We start from the raw sequence: 15,318 nt of genomic DNA, 5'->3' as shown, positions 1-15,318 counted from the left end.
AATGATCAAATTTATTCCTTTATGCACAGTTTTCTCTCTCTGAGTTGATATTTGCTGGTTTTGGACAAAACTTTTATCAACAAACATTTTTTGTTTTGTACTTCTGAGTACTTTAATTAAGAATATTGACTCTATACACTAGTTGGCATTCAAATTGAATAAACCGAAAGGAGAAAAATCGAACCATACCGGGTTTAATTAGGTATGGTATTGGTATAACATTTTAAGAAACCGAATACTAAAAATACCGAACCGAAATATCTAATTACCGTACCGTACCGACTGATGAACACCCCTACCTTGATCAAATTTAGACGAATTGCTCGAGTCAATTTTGCAAAAAAAAAAAAAGCCCTAATCATTTACAATTTCAATTTCGACGGTTTTACTTTTTTAAACATCACTACTCAACTTACCTACAATTATCCAACTAACTCCCTATCTTACCTTTAAAGTTTCCAATAATAACTGTGCAAACATAAACTTAAAATATTTAAATTGGGATGAAAGAAGTTATATTTGTAACTCTTGGGGGGAGGGGATGGGTTGAATAACGTAAAGTTTTTGGAGGAGAGAGCAAATATACGAGTTGAGTTGACATTCATAAATCACTGATAATATCCAACTAACACTGTTGTCGTTCAACAAAGCCAATCATGCACCGCAAAAGCACTTACCCCAACGCTCACTTACCGCGCGCGTTACCCCACGCTCCTCTTACTTCACTTTGCTTCCCATTTTTCCCCTACTCTTCTTTTCACTTCAGTTGTCGCTGTTGCCAAAAGGATTTTTTCCACTCATTTCAAGTTTTCTCGGACCCAGTAATCGACGTTCCGATTCTATTTCCAGAAAAAGAAAATTAAATTTTATAACACAAAAAGAAGAGCAAAAATTAGGAATCCGAATCTTGCCCATCGAATCCTAATTCACTCAACAGAAGGATCAGATTTGATTACCACTTTCTCACTTTCAGGCGAGTTAATTCAATTTCTTAATCACGTATTATCCATCTTATTTAGTTTCTATGTGTTTATTGTGTGATTTAATAGTATCTTTTAGCTGGGTGATTGGTTTTTAAATTTTTATTTCCTCTATTTGTTGTTTTTCTTATTTCTTTTTCAGCATCTATTGTAGTCGTAGAAAATACCAACCACTATCAGTATCACTACTTCAAATATTGGCATTTGCTCTCAACTGTTTGACCATTTAACTGTTTGTTGTGCAAAGAGGACAGGAATAAAGTGAAAACTCTTTAGCCTAAAACCAATCTGAAAACCTGAAATCTACTTATAATAATAAAATATTTGTATATTGTGAAGTAGGAATTTTGGTGGTAGTCTAAAGGTTGAAGCTTTATTTGGTTTTGTTTTAGAATCTGGGTTTGTTTACTATTGAGTGTTTTCAATTTTCTTGTTTTAGTGCTCTGAATTACACTAATAAAAAGTAGTATTCAATTTGGGGTACCTGTTGATTTCTTCGAATGCAGCTGAACGTTTGAGAAGTGATTTGGCGTAGAACTAATCTGTGAAACTGATTGGATCAATGTGTGAATTGTACAATCTTGGATGACCTAATCTGTAATGCAATCTACAAATTCAAGTAATAAGAAGTGTTTGAAACGTTCACGATCATTTCCAAACGAAATGCCAGCGACTGATACAAATGTTTCAAAGCCTCTAGAGGATTGCATCCTGTTTCCTGTTGAAGAAATAGTGCAATACCCATTGCCTGGTTATGGTTCACCAACTTGTATAAGTTTTAGTCCGGATGATAGTCTAGTTACATATTTGCATAGTCCAAACCAAACTCTATACAGAAAGGTTTTTGTGTTAGATCTCAAGAGTGGTAAGCAAGATTTGTTCTTCAGTCCACCAGATGGTGGGCTCGATGAGAATAACTTATCTGCAGAAGAGAAGCTTAGAAGGGAAAGGTCAAGGGAGCGTGGTTTAGGGGTAACACGATATGAATGGATTAAGGCAAGCGCTAAACGAAAGGTCATTATGGTGCCGTTGCCTGCGGGGGTACGTTCTCTCTTCTCATATAATTTTTGGTGGTCACTCTCTATTTAATTTGATCCCTACGTTGCACTGAACGGGAGCTTTTCCTGAATTATTTGTTGATACAATTGGTAGTCAAAGAAGAAAAAAAGCTGTTCTCTGCTTGTTATAAAATTCTCTCATTTTCTGTGGATCTTTCCAGCACCTTACAACACTGTGATATTCTGCACGGAGCCAACTCCCTGATTCTCTTTTTTCAAGGAATAACTGCTGTACATGCATGACCTCATTTTAACGTGCATTATACTGGACTTTGGATGACATTGACCGCGATTAGATGGCCTATGAGCAATACTTTTCACACAGAGAGAGAGCCACCAAATATTTTTACCTGTTGGTTTGTTTATCCATGCAATGTCGCGACAACTGGTATGCATGATGCATCTTTAGTAATCACATCTTGGTCTCACAAAGAATGCCAAGAAAAAAACAGCAAATATTCATAGTAGAATATTTTTTTACTCCCTCCGGTCCAAATAAGTGATTTTTTAGCTGTTTTCACACAGATTAAGAAATTCACCTTTTAACATTAATTAGCAATGAAATTAACCATATTAACCTTTACTATCTCTTCACATAAACACTCCTAACACATACTCCAACATTATTTACTCCAAGAGCAATGTAGGAAAAAAATTATTAATTCATTCTTGAAATCTGAAAAAATCACTTATTTTGGACCACAAAAAAGGCCAAAAAATCACTTATTTTGGACCGGAGGGAGTAATAAACTCATTAATTCCTTGTACTCATCATTAGACCTTTTACTTAATAAAAGAAGTGTATTGCTTTAAAAAGTCATAGAAAACCTTATTTTGTTGTGCAGCACATGAAGTTGTAAAAGATCAGAACTATCTTTTCTGAACTAGTGGCAATTTTCTCTTTCTCTACAAGTTTACTTAATATAGTCCTTTTCGCATTTGTAGTCATTAATTTGAGTTTTGATTAACACATTTTTATTCTGTGTTCCATCTACGAAAGTATTCCTTGGGACTGCTTAAGAAAATGTGATATGGAGTAATAATTTCTTTTCATGTGAAATTATGTTGTTTACCTGAAATCCTGCATAAATCTGTATCATATTGTATCTTTGTGGAGCCAAACAATCTGAAATCTTTGAACTTTTTTCTCCAATGATCAGATCTAATCAGAGCTTACTTTATGTGTAAAACAGTTATACTTAAAGGATCAGAATGCAGAGCCAGAACTTGAGCTAGCAAGTACATCCTCCTCACCGGTCTTGGATCCGCATATTTCACCTGATGGTACCAGGCTTGCCTATGTGAGAGATAATGAGTTGCATGTGTTAAACCTTCTGTACCATGAATCTAAGCAGTTAACAACAGGTGCCGATGGCAATGTTATAGTAAGGACTTGTTCCAAATGCTTATTACTGAATTATCTGTCTTTATCTTTTGATATGAGTGCTCTACAAATTTAACTGCTCTTCACATGTAACATGCATCATCTGACAGTTTTTGTGCTAATTTATGCCTTGTTCATCCTCTTCCTTTGTCATTTTATTATTTGGTAGCTCAAGTAGAAACTTTATGCAGTTATTCTTTTGTTTGGTCCATCTTGTTGACCTCGATGCTTGGCAGCCACATATTGCTCCCTCAGTAACTAGTTCTTGGGGCACAACAATGAATTTTATTAAAATCTTCACTAACTTTTAAAAATTCAAAGTGGAACATACTGAGTTTCAACAACAACAACAACCCAGTGTAATCCTACAAGTGGGGTCTGGGGAGGGTAATATGTACGCAGACCTTACCTCTACCCCGAGGGGCAGAGAGGCTGTTTCCAGGAGACCCTCCGCTCAAAGAGGCAACAAGAGACACTATATTAGTACTATCAATAGACTCATAATAAAACAACATAAAGTACCATAAAATCCATAACATAACATAAATACCATAAAAAACAAAGTAACAACAATATAAGAGATACAGGAAATACGAGAAAGATGTAAGGTATTAATACACAGAAGATAAAGCCTATCATCAGTAGTTGATCAATAGCATCCTAAGACTAATTCCTAACTGGCTAGTCTCACTCTAGTGCGCTATAAAAAAGACATCACAATTTTCCCTAACCTACAACCTTAATGCTCGATCTCCACAATTCCCTGTTTAGGGCCATGTCCTCAGTAACCCTAAGTCGCGCCATATCCTGCCTGATCACTTCTCCCCAATACTTCTTAGGTCTCCCTCTACCTCTCCTCGTACCCACCACCGCCAGTCGTTCACACCTTCTCACCGGTGCATCAGTGTTCCTCCTCTGAATGTGCCCGAACCATCTGAGTCTTGCTTCCCGTATCTTGTCCTCCATGGGGGCCACACCCACCTTTTCTCGAATATCTTCATTTCTAATCTTATCCTTCCTTGTATGCCTGCACATTCACCTCAACATCCTCATCTCTGCAACTTTCATCCTATGGATGTGTGAGATATTCACTGGCCAACACTCGGTCCCATACAACATAGCAGGCCTAACCACTGCCCTATAAAATTTACCTTTCAGTAACAATGGCACTTTCTTGTCACACAGGACTCCCGTCGCTAACCTCCATTTCATCCACCCCACCCCTATACGGTGTGTGACATCCTCGTCGATCTCCCCGGACCCCTTGAATAAACGACCCCAGGTACTTGAAACTACCCCTCTTAGGGATGACTTGAGAATCAAGCCTCACTTCCACTCCCGCTTCCGTCGGCTCTGCCCCAAATTTGCACTTAAGGTATTCCGTCTTCGTCCTGCTCAACCTGAAACCTTTGGACTCAAGGGTATGTCTCCAAACCTCTAACCTCTCGCTGACGCCGCGTCGTGTCTCGTCGATTAGGAGTATGTCATCAGCAAATAGCATGCACCATGGCACCTCCCCCTGAATATGATGCGTTATAGCATCCATCACCAGGGCAAATAGGAAAGGGCTAAACGCAGACCCTTGATGCAACCCCGTAATAACCGGAAAATAATCTGAATCGCCTCCTGCTGTCCTAACCCGAGTCTTAGCTCCATCATACATGTCCTTAATCGCCCTAATGTAGGCAATCGAGACCCCTTTAGCCTCTAAGCATCTCCATAAGACCTCCCTAGGAACCCTGTCGTACGCTTTCTCTAGATCGATAAACACCATGTGGAGATCCTTCTTCTTATCCCTGTATTGTTCCACCGTCCTCCTAATAAGGTGGATAGCTTCTGTGGTAGATCGCCCCGGCATGAACCCGAACTGGTTGTCTGAAATAGACACCGTCCTTCGCACTCTCATTTCTACCACTCTCTCCCAGACTTTCATGGTATGACTTAGTAATTTAATACCCCTATAGTTGTTACAGATCTGGATATCGCCTTTGTTCTTATACAACGGGACCATTGTACTCCACCTCCACTCTTCGGGCATCCTGAGTTTGCGAACTACAAATTCAAAGAGCTAAAACTCGTGATTACAGACAGGTCAAAATGGATTCACTTATCAGAAAATAAAAAGCATATTAGAGACAGTCCAATATGGGAAAAAAAGACTCAGCTATGGCCCATGGAAAGACACCCAACCTTTAACATGGTATAGCATGGTGAAGGCAAGGGATACTTTAAAAGATGCCGGAGGAGGGAATCTTTTCCTCATTTGTGGTGTGGGACTCTTATTAGCCCCTTTCATAATTGCATTGCACAGAAACATTGAGAAACGAGAATTACTTGCATTAGTTAATTTGTCTCTCTTTTTATGATCTTGCTACCTTCACATTGGCTGTAATTTCTGTTAGCTTATTTAGAAGACCAAGTTGGATTTAAATATATATGTTCTGTTCTTTTCTTTGACGCTGTCACGATTCTCTGGAAAGTATGGATTTTTCTAATATTATCACTCTCACTCTCAATCAGTTTGTTAATGAAAATTACGGAGCTCGGCCATGATTTTCTAATTTTATTGTGTGGTTTATTATTTGTTGAAAGAACAGAACAGAATGACAAACCTACTTCTTAAACTTGTTTTGAGATTGTTCTCAGCATATCTTGAAAAATAGAAGCAACAACAACAAACTCAGAGGGTAGCGTGTACGCAGACCTTACCCCCTACCTTCAAGAAGGTAGAGAGGCTGTTTCCGGTAGACTCTCAGCTTAGGAAAGTTAAAAGGAAGTGCAACAACAAGCACTAAGTTATGTACTAAAGCAACAACAAAGTAATGATAGAAGTCAAGAAATACGAAAATACACAAATGACACTAAGTTATGTACTAAAGCTACTGTAACAAACAAGGACAAGGCTCGGCTACCTAACCCTTGACCTTTATACTCAACCTCCATACCTTCCTATCTATGGTCATGTCCTCGGTAAGCTGGAGCAACGCCATATCTTGCCTAATCACCTCTCCCCAATACTTATTCGGCCTGCCTCTACCTCTCCTTATGCCCTCCAAGGCCAACCTCTCACATCTCCTCACCGGTGCATCTGTATCTCTGCTCTTCACATGCTCGAATTATCTAAGTCTCGTCTTCCGCATCTTGTCCTCCACAGGGGCCATGACCACCTTGTTCCGAATAACTTCATTTCTAATTCTATCTAACCTGGTATGCCCGCAAATTTATCTCAACATACTCATTTCAGCCACCTTCATCTTTTGGACATGAGAGTTCTTGACTGGCCAACACTCTGCCCCATACAACATAGTCGGTTGACCATCGTTCGATAGAACTTACCTTTAAGTTTTGGTGGCACATTTTTATCACACAAAACACCGGAAGCGAGCCTCCATTTTATCCACCTCGCCCCAATACAATGTGTAACATTCTCGTTGATCTCTCCATTCCCTTGTATAATTGACCCAAGATATTTAAAACTTTCTCTCCTAGGGATGACTTGAGAATTAAGCCTCACGTCTTCGTCCACTACCTGAGTCGCCCCATTGAACTTGCACTCCAAGTATTCTGTCTTGGTCCTGCTCAACTTGAAATCTTTAGACTCCAGAGTCTGCCTCCAAACCTCTAACCTTTCGGTAACTCTGTTTTGCGTCTTGTCGATCAGTACAATTTCATCTGCCAATAACATGCACCACGACAACTTCTCTTAAATGTGGCACGTCAGTGCGTCGATCGCCGGGGCAGATAGAAATGGGCTGAGGGCTGACCCTTGGTGCAACCCTATCACAACTCGGAAGTGTTCCAAGTCCCCTCTCACTGTCCTCACTCGAGTATTAGCTCCATCATACATGTACTTAATAGCCCTAATGTATGCAACAGGAACACCTCTAGCCTCCAAACATCTCCAAAAAACCTTCCTTGGCACTTTATCATAAGCCTTTTCTAAGTCGATGAACCGTAAATCCCTCTTCCTCTCCCTATACTGCTCCATCAACCTCTTAATAAGATGAATAGCTTCCGTAGTCAAACGTCCCGCCTTATATCCGAAATCTTGAAAAATAGAAGGTAAAGATCTATTTAAATGTGGGTCAACAGCAAACTTATTTAGTCAAGTTGTTTTCATTTGGCATTTTTTAATGTCCTTTACCTTTTATCTTTTGAGGTGAAGTGGAATTAATGATGTGACTGGAGAAAACAAGAGAAAGATTGGGAGAATGCGGGAAGACAAATATCTTGAATTGCACAATCGTTGACGCAATGTAGGGTAGTAATACATATAATATTACATCCACTCATATGTGATAATTCTTAACTATTCTAATAGTGATGATTGTAGAAAGAGACCCATTAGGCTGTAGCGAGAGCATAAGTTATTGCATGAGGGACAAAGACAAGTGGGACGGCAAAAGAAAGAAAAGAAAAAGGAATGCTCTTTTCCAAAAAAAGAAAAAGGAGTGCGCTGAAGTGGAAGGATCAGTATCTATAGTGAATCTCTTGTTTTAACAGAACTGATCATTGAACAGTTGCTTTGGCTAGAATTTGTAACTGAAACCCTTTTATGCTGAGATGGCCGGTATGGTTAGTATTATGCTGCTTGCTTTAAATTAATTTGATACTAATCCTCTTTGTCTTCCTTCTTTTTGTTCATCTACAGACACATGGTCTTGCTGAATACATTGCACAGGTGAGATTGCTATTGATATTTTATTACTAGTATAGGGAAGATTTGCATGTTTGAGATTGATATGGATATTCATCAGTATATTAGCCCGTTTTAGTAAGTACCACTAAGATCTACGTTTATGAACCTTTATCAAAAAGACCTACGTTTGTGGACATCTCCAGATAGCTTGTTGAAATAGTTGTATTTCCTTTGATCGAGGAAATGAACACAGACATAGTCAAGTGAATGTTGAAATTATTTTATAATATTTTAGATTCTCATATCCTTTAGTTTGGATCTAGTGCTTCTGAACTTATATGTTAAAATTTTGAAGCTTTGTTCAAGTTAGGGTAGGGTTGACATAGAAGTTTGACCTTTTGTCTTAATTTATGTTTCTTGTAAATTATATAGGGGATGGGGTGGGAGGAGGGTTAGTTAAAAATAAACACTACTTTTGACCTTTTTTTTAAAATTTTCTGACTTTTTAACTTCTCCAGCACTTTCCGCATCTGTTATGACCTTCTGCCAGCAAACAGGAAATGTATCTTTTAGGGCTCTAGTATTAAGGATCAGAGTGGATTGCTTACATGCTTCAATTGTCATTTCTTGGTATTACAGAATCATCTAAAAATTTTCATTTCTGATGATTGCAGGAGGAGATGGAACGGAAAAATGGGTACTGGTGGTCGCTTGACAGCAAATATATAGCATTCACACAGGTTGATTCATCTGGTATACCTCTATTCAGAATTATGCATCAAGGTAATAGTTCCATTGGTCCTCAGGCGGAGGAAGACCATGCTTACCCTTTTGCCGGAGGGGCAAATGTCAAAGTTCGCCTGGGAGTGGTTCCAACTAATGGAGGTCAAATAACTTGGATGGATCTTCTGTGTGGTGAAAAGGACAAAGAAAACGAGGAGGAATATTTGGGCAGAGTGAATTGGATGCATGGAAGTATTCTGACTGCACAGGTCATGAATCGATCACATTCCAAACTGAAAATTCTTAAGTTTGATATCAAGACGGGGCAAAGGAATGTATTATTGGTTGAAGAACATGATACATGGATCAATCTTCACGATTGTTTTGTACCTTTGGACAAAGGACTCAACAGAACTAATGGTGCATTTATTTGGGCTAGCGAGAAAACAGGGTTCAGACATTTGTATCTCCATGACACAAATGGAGTGTGTTTGGGACCTATAACACAAGGTGATTGGCTGGTTGAACAAGTTGCTGGTGTAAATGAAGTTACTGGCCTTGTATATTTTACAGGAACATTAGATGGGCCTTTGGAATCTCACCTTTACTGTGCTAAATTGTTCCCAGATGCTAACAGTCCATTGCAGTCCCCTTTGAGATTGACTAATGGACGTGGCAAGCATGCTGTTGTGCTTGATCACCAAATGCAAAGATTCATAGATATCCATGATTCCTTGGTCTCACCACCCAGAATTTCACTCTGCTCCTTGCATGACGGAAGCTTAATTATGCATCTATTTGATCAACCAGTCAGTGTTCCACGGTTCAGAAAACTCCATCTTGAATCTCCAGAAATAATTCAGATACAGGCCCAGGATGGAACTGCTTTATATGGGCAATTATACAAGCCGGATCCAATGAAGTTTGGACCTCCTCCATACAGAACTATGATTGAAGTCTATGGTGGTCCAAGTGTACAGCTTGTGTGCGACTCGTGGACGAACACTGTCGACATGAGAGCTCAGTATCTAAGAAGCAAAGGCATCTTAGTTTGGAAGGTTTGCTCCTCTTTCCTGTTCTATCTATATGCCTTTTTTAATCTGAATTCATTCAGTTGTACTTGGCCATATCGAAGGGGAGCCTTGGAGCAACGCTTGCACCAGGGTAGGCTGGCTACAACCCACCCCCATGGGGTGCGGCCCTTCCTCGGACCATGCGTGAACGCCGGATGCTTCGTCCACTCAACTGCCCTTTTCTGTACATTACTTTCTTCTTATGGAGACCATTGTCCTTCTCTTCTCTGGATTACCTAAATTGAGTTTTCTGTGGTTTTTATCTAAGCAGATGACACTGCCTTTTAGTTTTGCTTTTAAGAATTCATTTTGGACTAACATAGAAAATACAGAGAATAAACCCAATAAAAGCAAAGAAATTCTGAACCTACTTGCTCAGCTTTTTACAGATGGACAATAGAGGCACTGCTCGACGAGGACTCTTGTTCGAGGGTGCACTCAAATATAACTGTGGCCTCGTTGATGCTGAGGATCAACTGACAGGAGCTGAGTGGCTCCTGAAACAAGGGCTCGCAAAACAAGGCCACATCGGATTGTATGGATGGAGCTACGGTGGGTATCTCTCAGCTATGACATTGGCAAGGTTTCCTGAGGTATTCAAATGTGCTGTGTCTGGTGCCCCTGTAACATCGTGGGCCGGATATGATACATTTTACACAGAAAAGTATATGGGCCTACCATCCGAAAATCCATCAGGCTATCGAGAGAGCTCTGTAATGCACCATGTAAACAAGATCAAAGGGAAGCTGTTACTCGTGCATGGCATGATTGATGAAAATGTGCATTTTAGGCACACGGCTAGGCTTATTAATGCGCTCGTGGCAGCCGGAAAGACTTATGAGTTGTTAATATTCCCGGATGAGCGTCACATGCCTCGGAGAACGAGAGACCGTATATACATGGAAGAGAGAATTTGGGAATTCATTCAGAGGAACTTGTGAGTGGCCTTTTCATTGTTCTAGTATACAGTTAAGGTCTTGACTCTCGGGGTAGAGAAGTTTAGGCGGCTCATTTCAGTTTACAGCATGTTTCAATTTACTATAAAAGAAGTTGTACTATTCTCTGATAAAACTAGAGAAAAAGGTAGCAGGCTAATAAAAGTTGTTTGTGCAACTGATCTCTGTAATAGCTGCCATGTACCATAAGCTTACCAGATGTACAAAAATAATGCAACACTCCTCTTCCTGAGGAGAAATTTGGTTTTTATTTACCATCTCTGCCGCTGATTAGTGTTCTTGGCATTTTTCTTACTTGATCTTATTTGCGGAAAGGTCTTGATATATCCCTCTACTATTAAAAATTGTTTAAAATTATCCCTCGTTATACTATTTAGATCAAAAAAAAATCTTCCGTCTTACTATTCAAACACATATAGCCCTTCTTTGACGGATTGGACACGTGGCACACATCCAAAGCTCTTGGTCAATCTGATTTCAAATTAGATTCGACCCGCTCAATTACCCAAGACTCAGAACCCATAACCAAGAAAACATAATCATTTGACCCATAAACTAACCCTAACTTCAAACTCTGCCGCCACACTAGGAGCTCCTCCTTCACCACTCAGTAATTCCTCCATCACCATTAGACCACCATGACCACCATATAAAACATTCTTTCATCGTCTTTGTTTTTTATTCATCCACCTTCATTTGACAATTTCCTTTTACACTTTGAATTCTCCTAATTGCTTGAAATACTATGTAGCCGAGAGACATGAATACGGTAAATTCAGATGAAGAATTTTCAAATTTTCAAAATTTGAACGGCGGAATGATACTTATGACAACAACTATTTATTTACTTTAAAAATCTACTAAAATTTAACACAATGGTAGATTCCATCAGTGGTTTCTCCAATTCAGTCGCTAATTTATACTTCCCAATGCATTGTAAAACGTGGACATATTATTATGCTCTTAAAATATTTTGAAAGTTTAAGACCACAAATTTTATTCAATTTGACTGATAACTAATTTGCTTTGAAGCTGTTTGGTAGTGTATAGACTGATATATAAGTCTGTTTGTTGACCTGACAAACAGTGAAAGTAGTAATGAACTTGTGAAATTCAGAAGGAAAGATATCCAACCCCAAATTCAGGTTGCAACAGCAACTGATAGGAGCTGCTAGTGTGGTGATGGAGGTTGGTGAAGGGGGAGGTGGTGTGGACGAAGAATGGAATGGAGGGGTAAGGTGGAAGAAGAAAAGAGGTAGTTATGGGTTCTGAGTTTTGGGATAATGGGGCGGGTCGAGTCTAATTTAAGACCAGATGGACCAAGAACCTTAGATGTGTACCACGTATTCAATCCGTCAAAGTAGAAGTATGTGTTTGAATAGCATAACGGTAGTTTTTTTTTATCCAATAGTAAGATGATGGACAATTTTAAACTATTTCAAAAATAGAGGGATATTTTAGGACCTTTTCCATTTTATTTAACCCTCATCTCTCCCACCTCCTCCCTCACAACAATAGAAAATAGAAATTCACAAGTCCGTAACCAAAATGTGGTTCTTTTGGACTCAAACTACACAAATAGGTAGTAAAAAAAATTACATTTTTATATATAACGCCATAATACCTGGCGCTATACAGTAACAGTAACGACACCGTTAATGTATAGCGCCAGGTATTGTGGCGCTATACTGTAAAATCTAACACGCCCAGGTATAGCGCCACAATACCTGACGCTATACATACATCATTAATGTATAGCGCCAGGTATAGTGGCGCTATACATACATATTTTATATCCCCTCCGTCTTTCATGTCGATTCATCCTCCATTATTTTAACTCCCCTCTCTTCTTGGTCCCCCACCCCAGACCCGTTTCTGCCATTTTTTTAAATTTTCTTTTTGGGTCCCCCCGACACATAAAACTCGAAGAACGTAGGTCCCACATTCGAGTAGAGCTTCGTGTTATTGTTGATTCACACTTCCGGAGTCAAAATTTCAATCTTTTTGCTTTCCGAAAATTCTAAATCGAGGTATTTCGATTTATTTTAAGTTGAAACATTTATAATAATGCATATTATTTGATTTGTATGTGTTCTATTTCGGTTTGTGTTTTTTTTCGAAACTAGCATGTTAAATTTATCCGGATTTAATATTAGTGTTTTCTAAAAAAAATATAAATTAGTAAAATAATTTTTTTTGTTAATATCCTGATTTATATATATGTTTTCATGCTGTTTTATATTTTATTTGCAATTAAATTTATTTGTTGTTTATGGTTAGTTTAGATTATTTTTTAGCGTAGTAAAATCTAGACCTTTTTAGCGTAGTAAAACGTAGACCCTTATAGCGTAGTAAAATTTAGAGCCTTGTAGCGTAGTAATGTGTAGTATTTTAGCTTAGAATTCCTTTTGTTTAAGTATCTTATACTGGTTGTTGAAAATGCAAATTTTGTACAATTAAGTTAATAATTGTATCAACACACATAATTAGTAATTTGTACAATTAAGTTATTAAAAAATATGAATTTAAATTATAATAAAAACACATAATTATATATATATATATATATATATATATATATATATATATATATATATATATAATTTGTACAATTAAGTTATTAAAATATATAAACTTTGTACAATTAAATTAATAATTGTATTAACACACATAATTAGTAATTTGTACAATTAAGTTATTAAAAAATATGAATTTAAATTATAATAAAAACACATAATTATTAATGATAGTTTGGTGTCACTGGTCCTCAAAATATCGAGCCCTGAACCCATATATATATATATATATATATATATATATATATATATATATATATATATATATATATATATATATATATATAATTTGTACAATTAAGTTATTAAAAAATATGAATTTACAGTTGAAGACATGGACGCGACTATACATCCCGACCCTCGGACGTTGGATCTATTAGCCCTACAACCCCAGCATAGATCTGAGTATATATGGGACGGACAGTTGCTTACGCAGACTTTCCGGGCTAGGAGGGTGGATCTATTGTGGGAATTTTTGAGTCCTCCCCGCGTTCTACATCCCCGCGTGGTCCATTACCTGGAGGAGATGAAATTATATAGGATTGGCCGGATACAGCTCGACTATGCTTTGATCACGGCCTTGATTGAGCGGTGGCGACCGGAGACGCACACTTTCCATTTGCCCATCGGCGAGGCTACCATCACACTCCAGGACGCTGAGATTTTATATGGCCTGTCCGCTGATGGCTTGCCAGTTTTACTACCTGCGACCATGAGATACTATTCGCGGCAGACATATTGGGATATGCTGCACATGCTCACGGGTTTCATGCCGGAGGACGAGGCGGTAGCATCTGGGTCCAGTTGTATACAGTTGGTCCCCATTAGAGACCACCTGGTGCAGATCCACCATACTATCACCGATGAGTCAGCGGAGGTGGATTTACAGCGATATACGGGGCTGTTGTTGCTCCTTCTATTTGGGGGGATGGGGTCTTATTCCTGAAAACTTCGGGGAACCTAGTGAGCCTCCGTTTTCTGCATCATATTGCCGGTTCAAGGATACAACCATCTACAGCTGGGGTGGTGCTGTCATCTCATATCTGTACAAGCAGATGTGCCGGGCTTGCATCGACACACAGAGAGACGTTGGTGGCTTTCTGCCGCTTCTACAGGAGACAACATATTCAAATAATATGTCCATTAGTTACAATTCTACCTAGTTATAGTTAATCTTATACTTTACGTTAACTTTGTATGTTAGGTTTGGATCTGGGAGCGATTTCTGCAGTTTCAGCCACCTCTACCACAACTACCAGCTAATGTAGAAATTCCGCAACTCCCTCTAGCATGTAGGTGGGTTATGCGTCATACTCTTGCACGAGAGTATGATGCCCATCATAATCTCCTCCTCTACAGGGATGTGTTGGATCTGCTGGAGGATGCACAGGTGAATATCTAACTAAACTTACTTGTTATAGATTAACTTAATGTTGTGCATACTAACGGTTTGTGTTCTTATTTGATAAATCATCTGGACGCCGTACAACGATAAGGTGATAGGTACCCTGCCAGCGTATTGCACGTTCGTCCGACATATTTGGAGGGCTTCTGTCCCGCTCATATGCCTTGATATTGTCGAGCACCATGCCTCCGAGCGAGTATTTTGTCAGTTTGGCCTGCCGCAACCTATACCGACTCCGCCTGCATGGCATGCTTTACATTATGAGAGGGATGATCGGTCCAGGGCAGATGACACATTTATGGCATGGCTTAACGAGCAATTGGGTACTTGGGACAGGCGAGGGGACTTGACCCCACCTCCACAACACTTTCCTATTCAACGTTATATGGCATGGTACCGCACTGTTTCCCGACTTTTTATCGGGAACCCAGTTCATCAGGCACACGGTCGGTACATCCCATACGCCGGGAGACACGAGGCCCTTGTATGTTTTCTGTTATTATTAGTTATATAGCTATAATTTA

At 39.0% G+C, this 15,318-nt stretch overlaps 1 protein-coding gene across 2 annotated transcripts; it reads left to right on the top strand.

Moving 5' to 3' along the window:
- Positions 1-675: 675 nt before the first annotated feature.
- On the top strand, positions 676-11,063 carry LOC107810357 (uncharacterized). 2 transcript variants are annotated; one of them, XM_075255534.1, is made up of 6 exons: positions 676-973; positions 1,487-2,021; positions 3,232-3,423; positions 8,074-8,103; positions 8,736-9,842; positions 10,247-11,063. In XM_075255534.1, the coding sequence occupies exons 2-6, from the start codon at positions 1,581-1,583 to the stop codon at positions 10,796-10,798; spliced, it is 2,322 nt and encodes a 773-aa protein (XP_075111635.1). In that variant the 5' UTR covers positions 676-973; positions 1,487-1,580; the 3' UTR covers positions 10,799-11,063. The 2 variants fall into 2 exon arrangements, with proteins under 2 accessions (XP_075111635.1, XP_075111636.1); XM_075255535.1 differs by having other exon boundaries at positions 10,237-11,063.
- Positions 11,064-15,318: the final 4,255 nt, after the last annotated feature.

This window comes from Nicotiana tabacum, chromosome 6, assembly GCF_000715075.1.
Source record: "Nicotiana tabacum cultivar K326 chromosome 6, ASM71507v2, whole genome shotgun sequence".
In the NCBI taxonomy this organism is placed as follows: domain Eukaryota; kingdom Viridiplantae; phylum Streptophyta; class Magnoliopsida; order Solanales; family Solanaceae; genus Nicotiana; species Nicotiana tabacum.
This window is presented reverse-complemented; position numbering and strand designations above follow the sequence as displayed.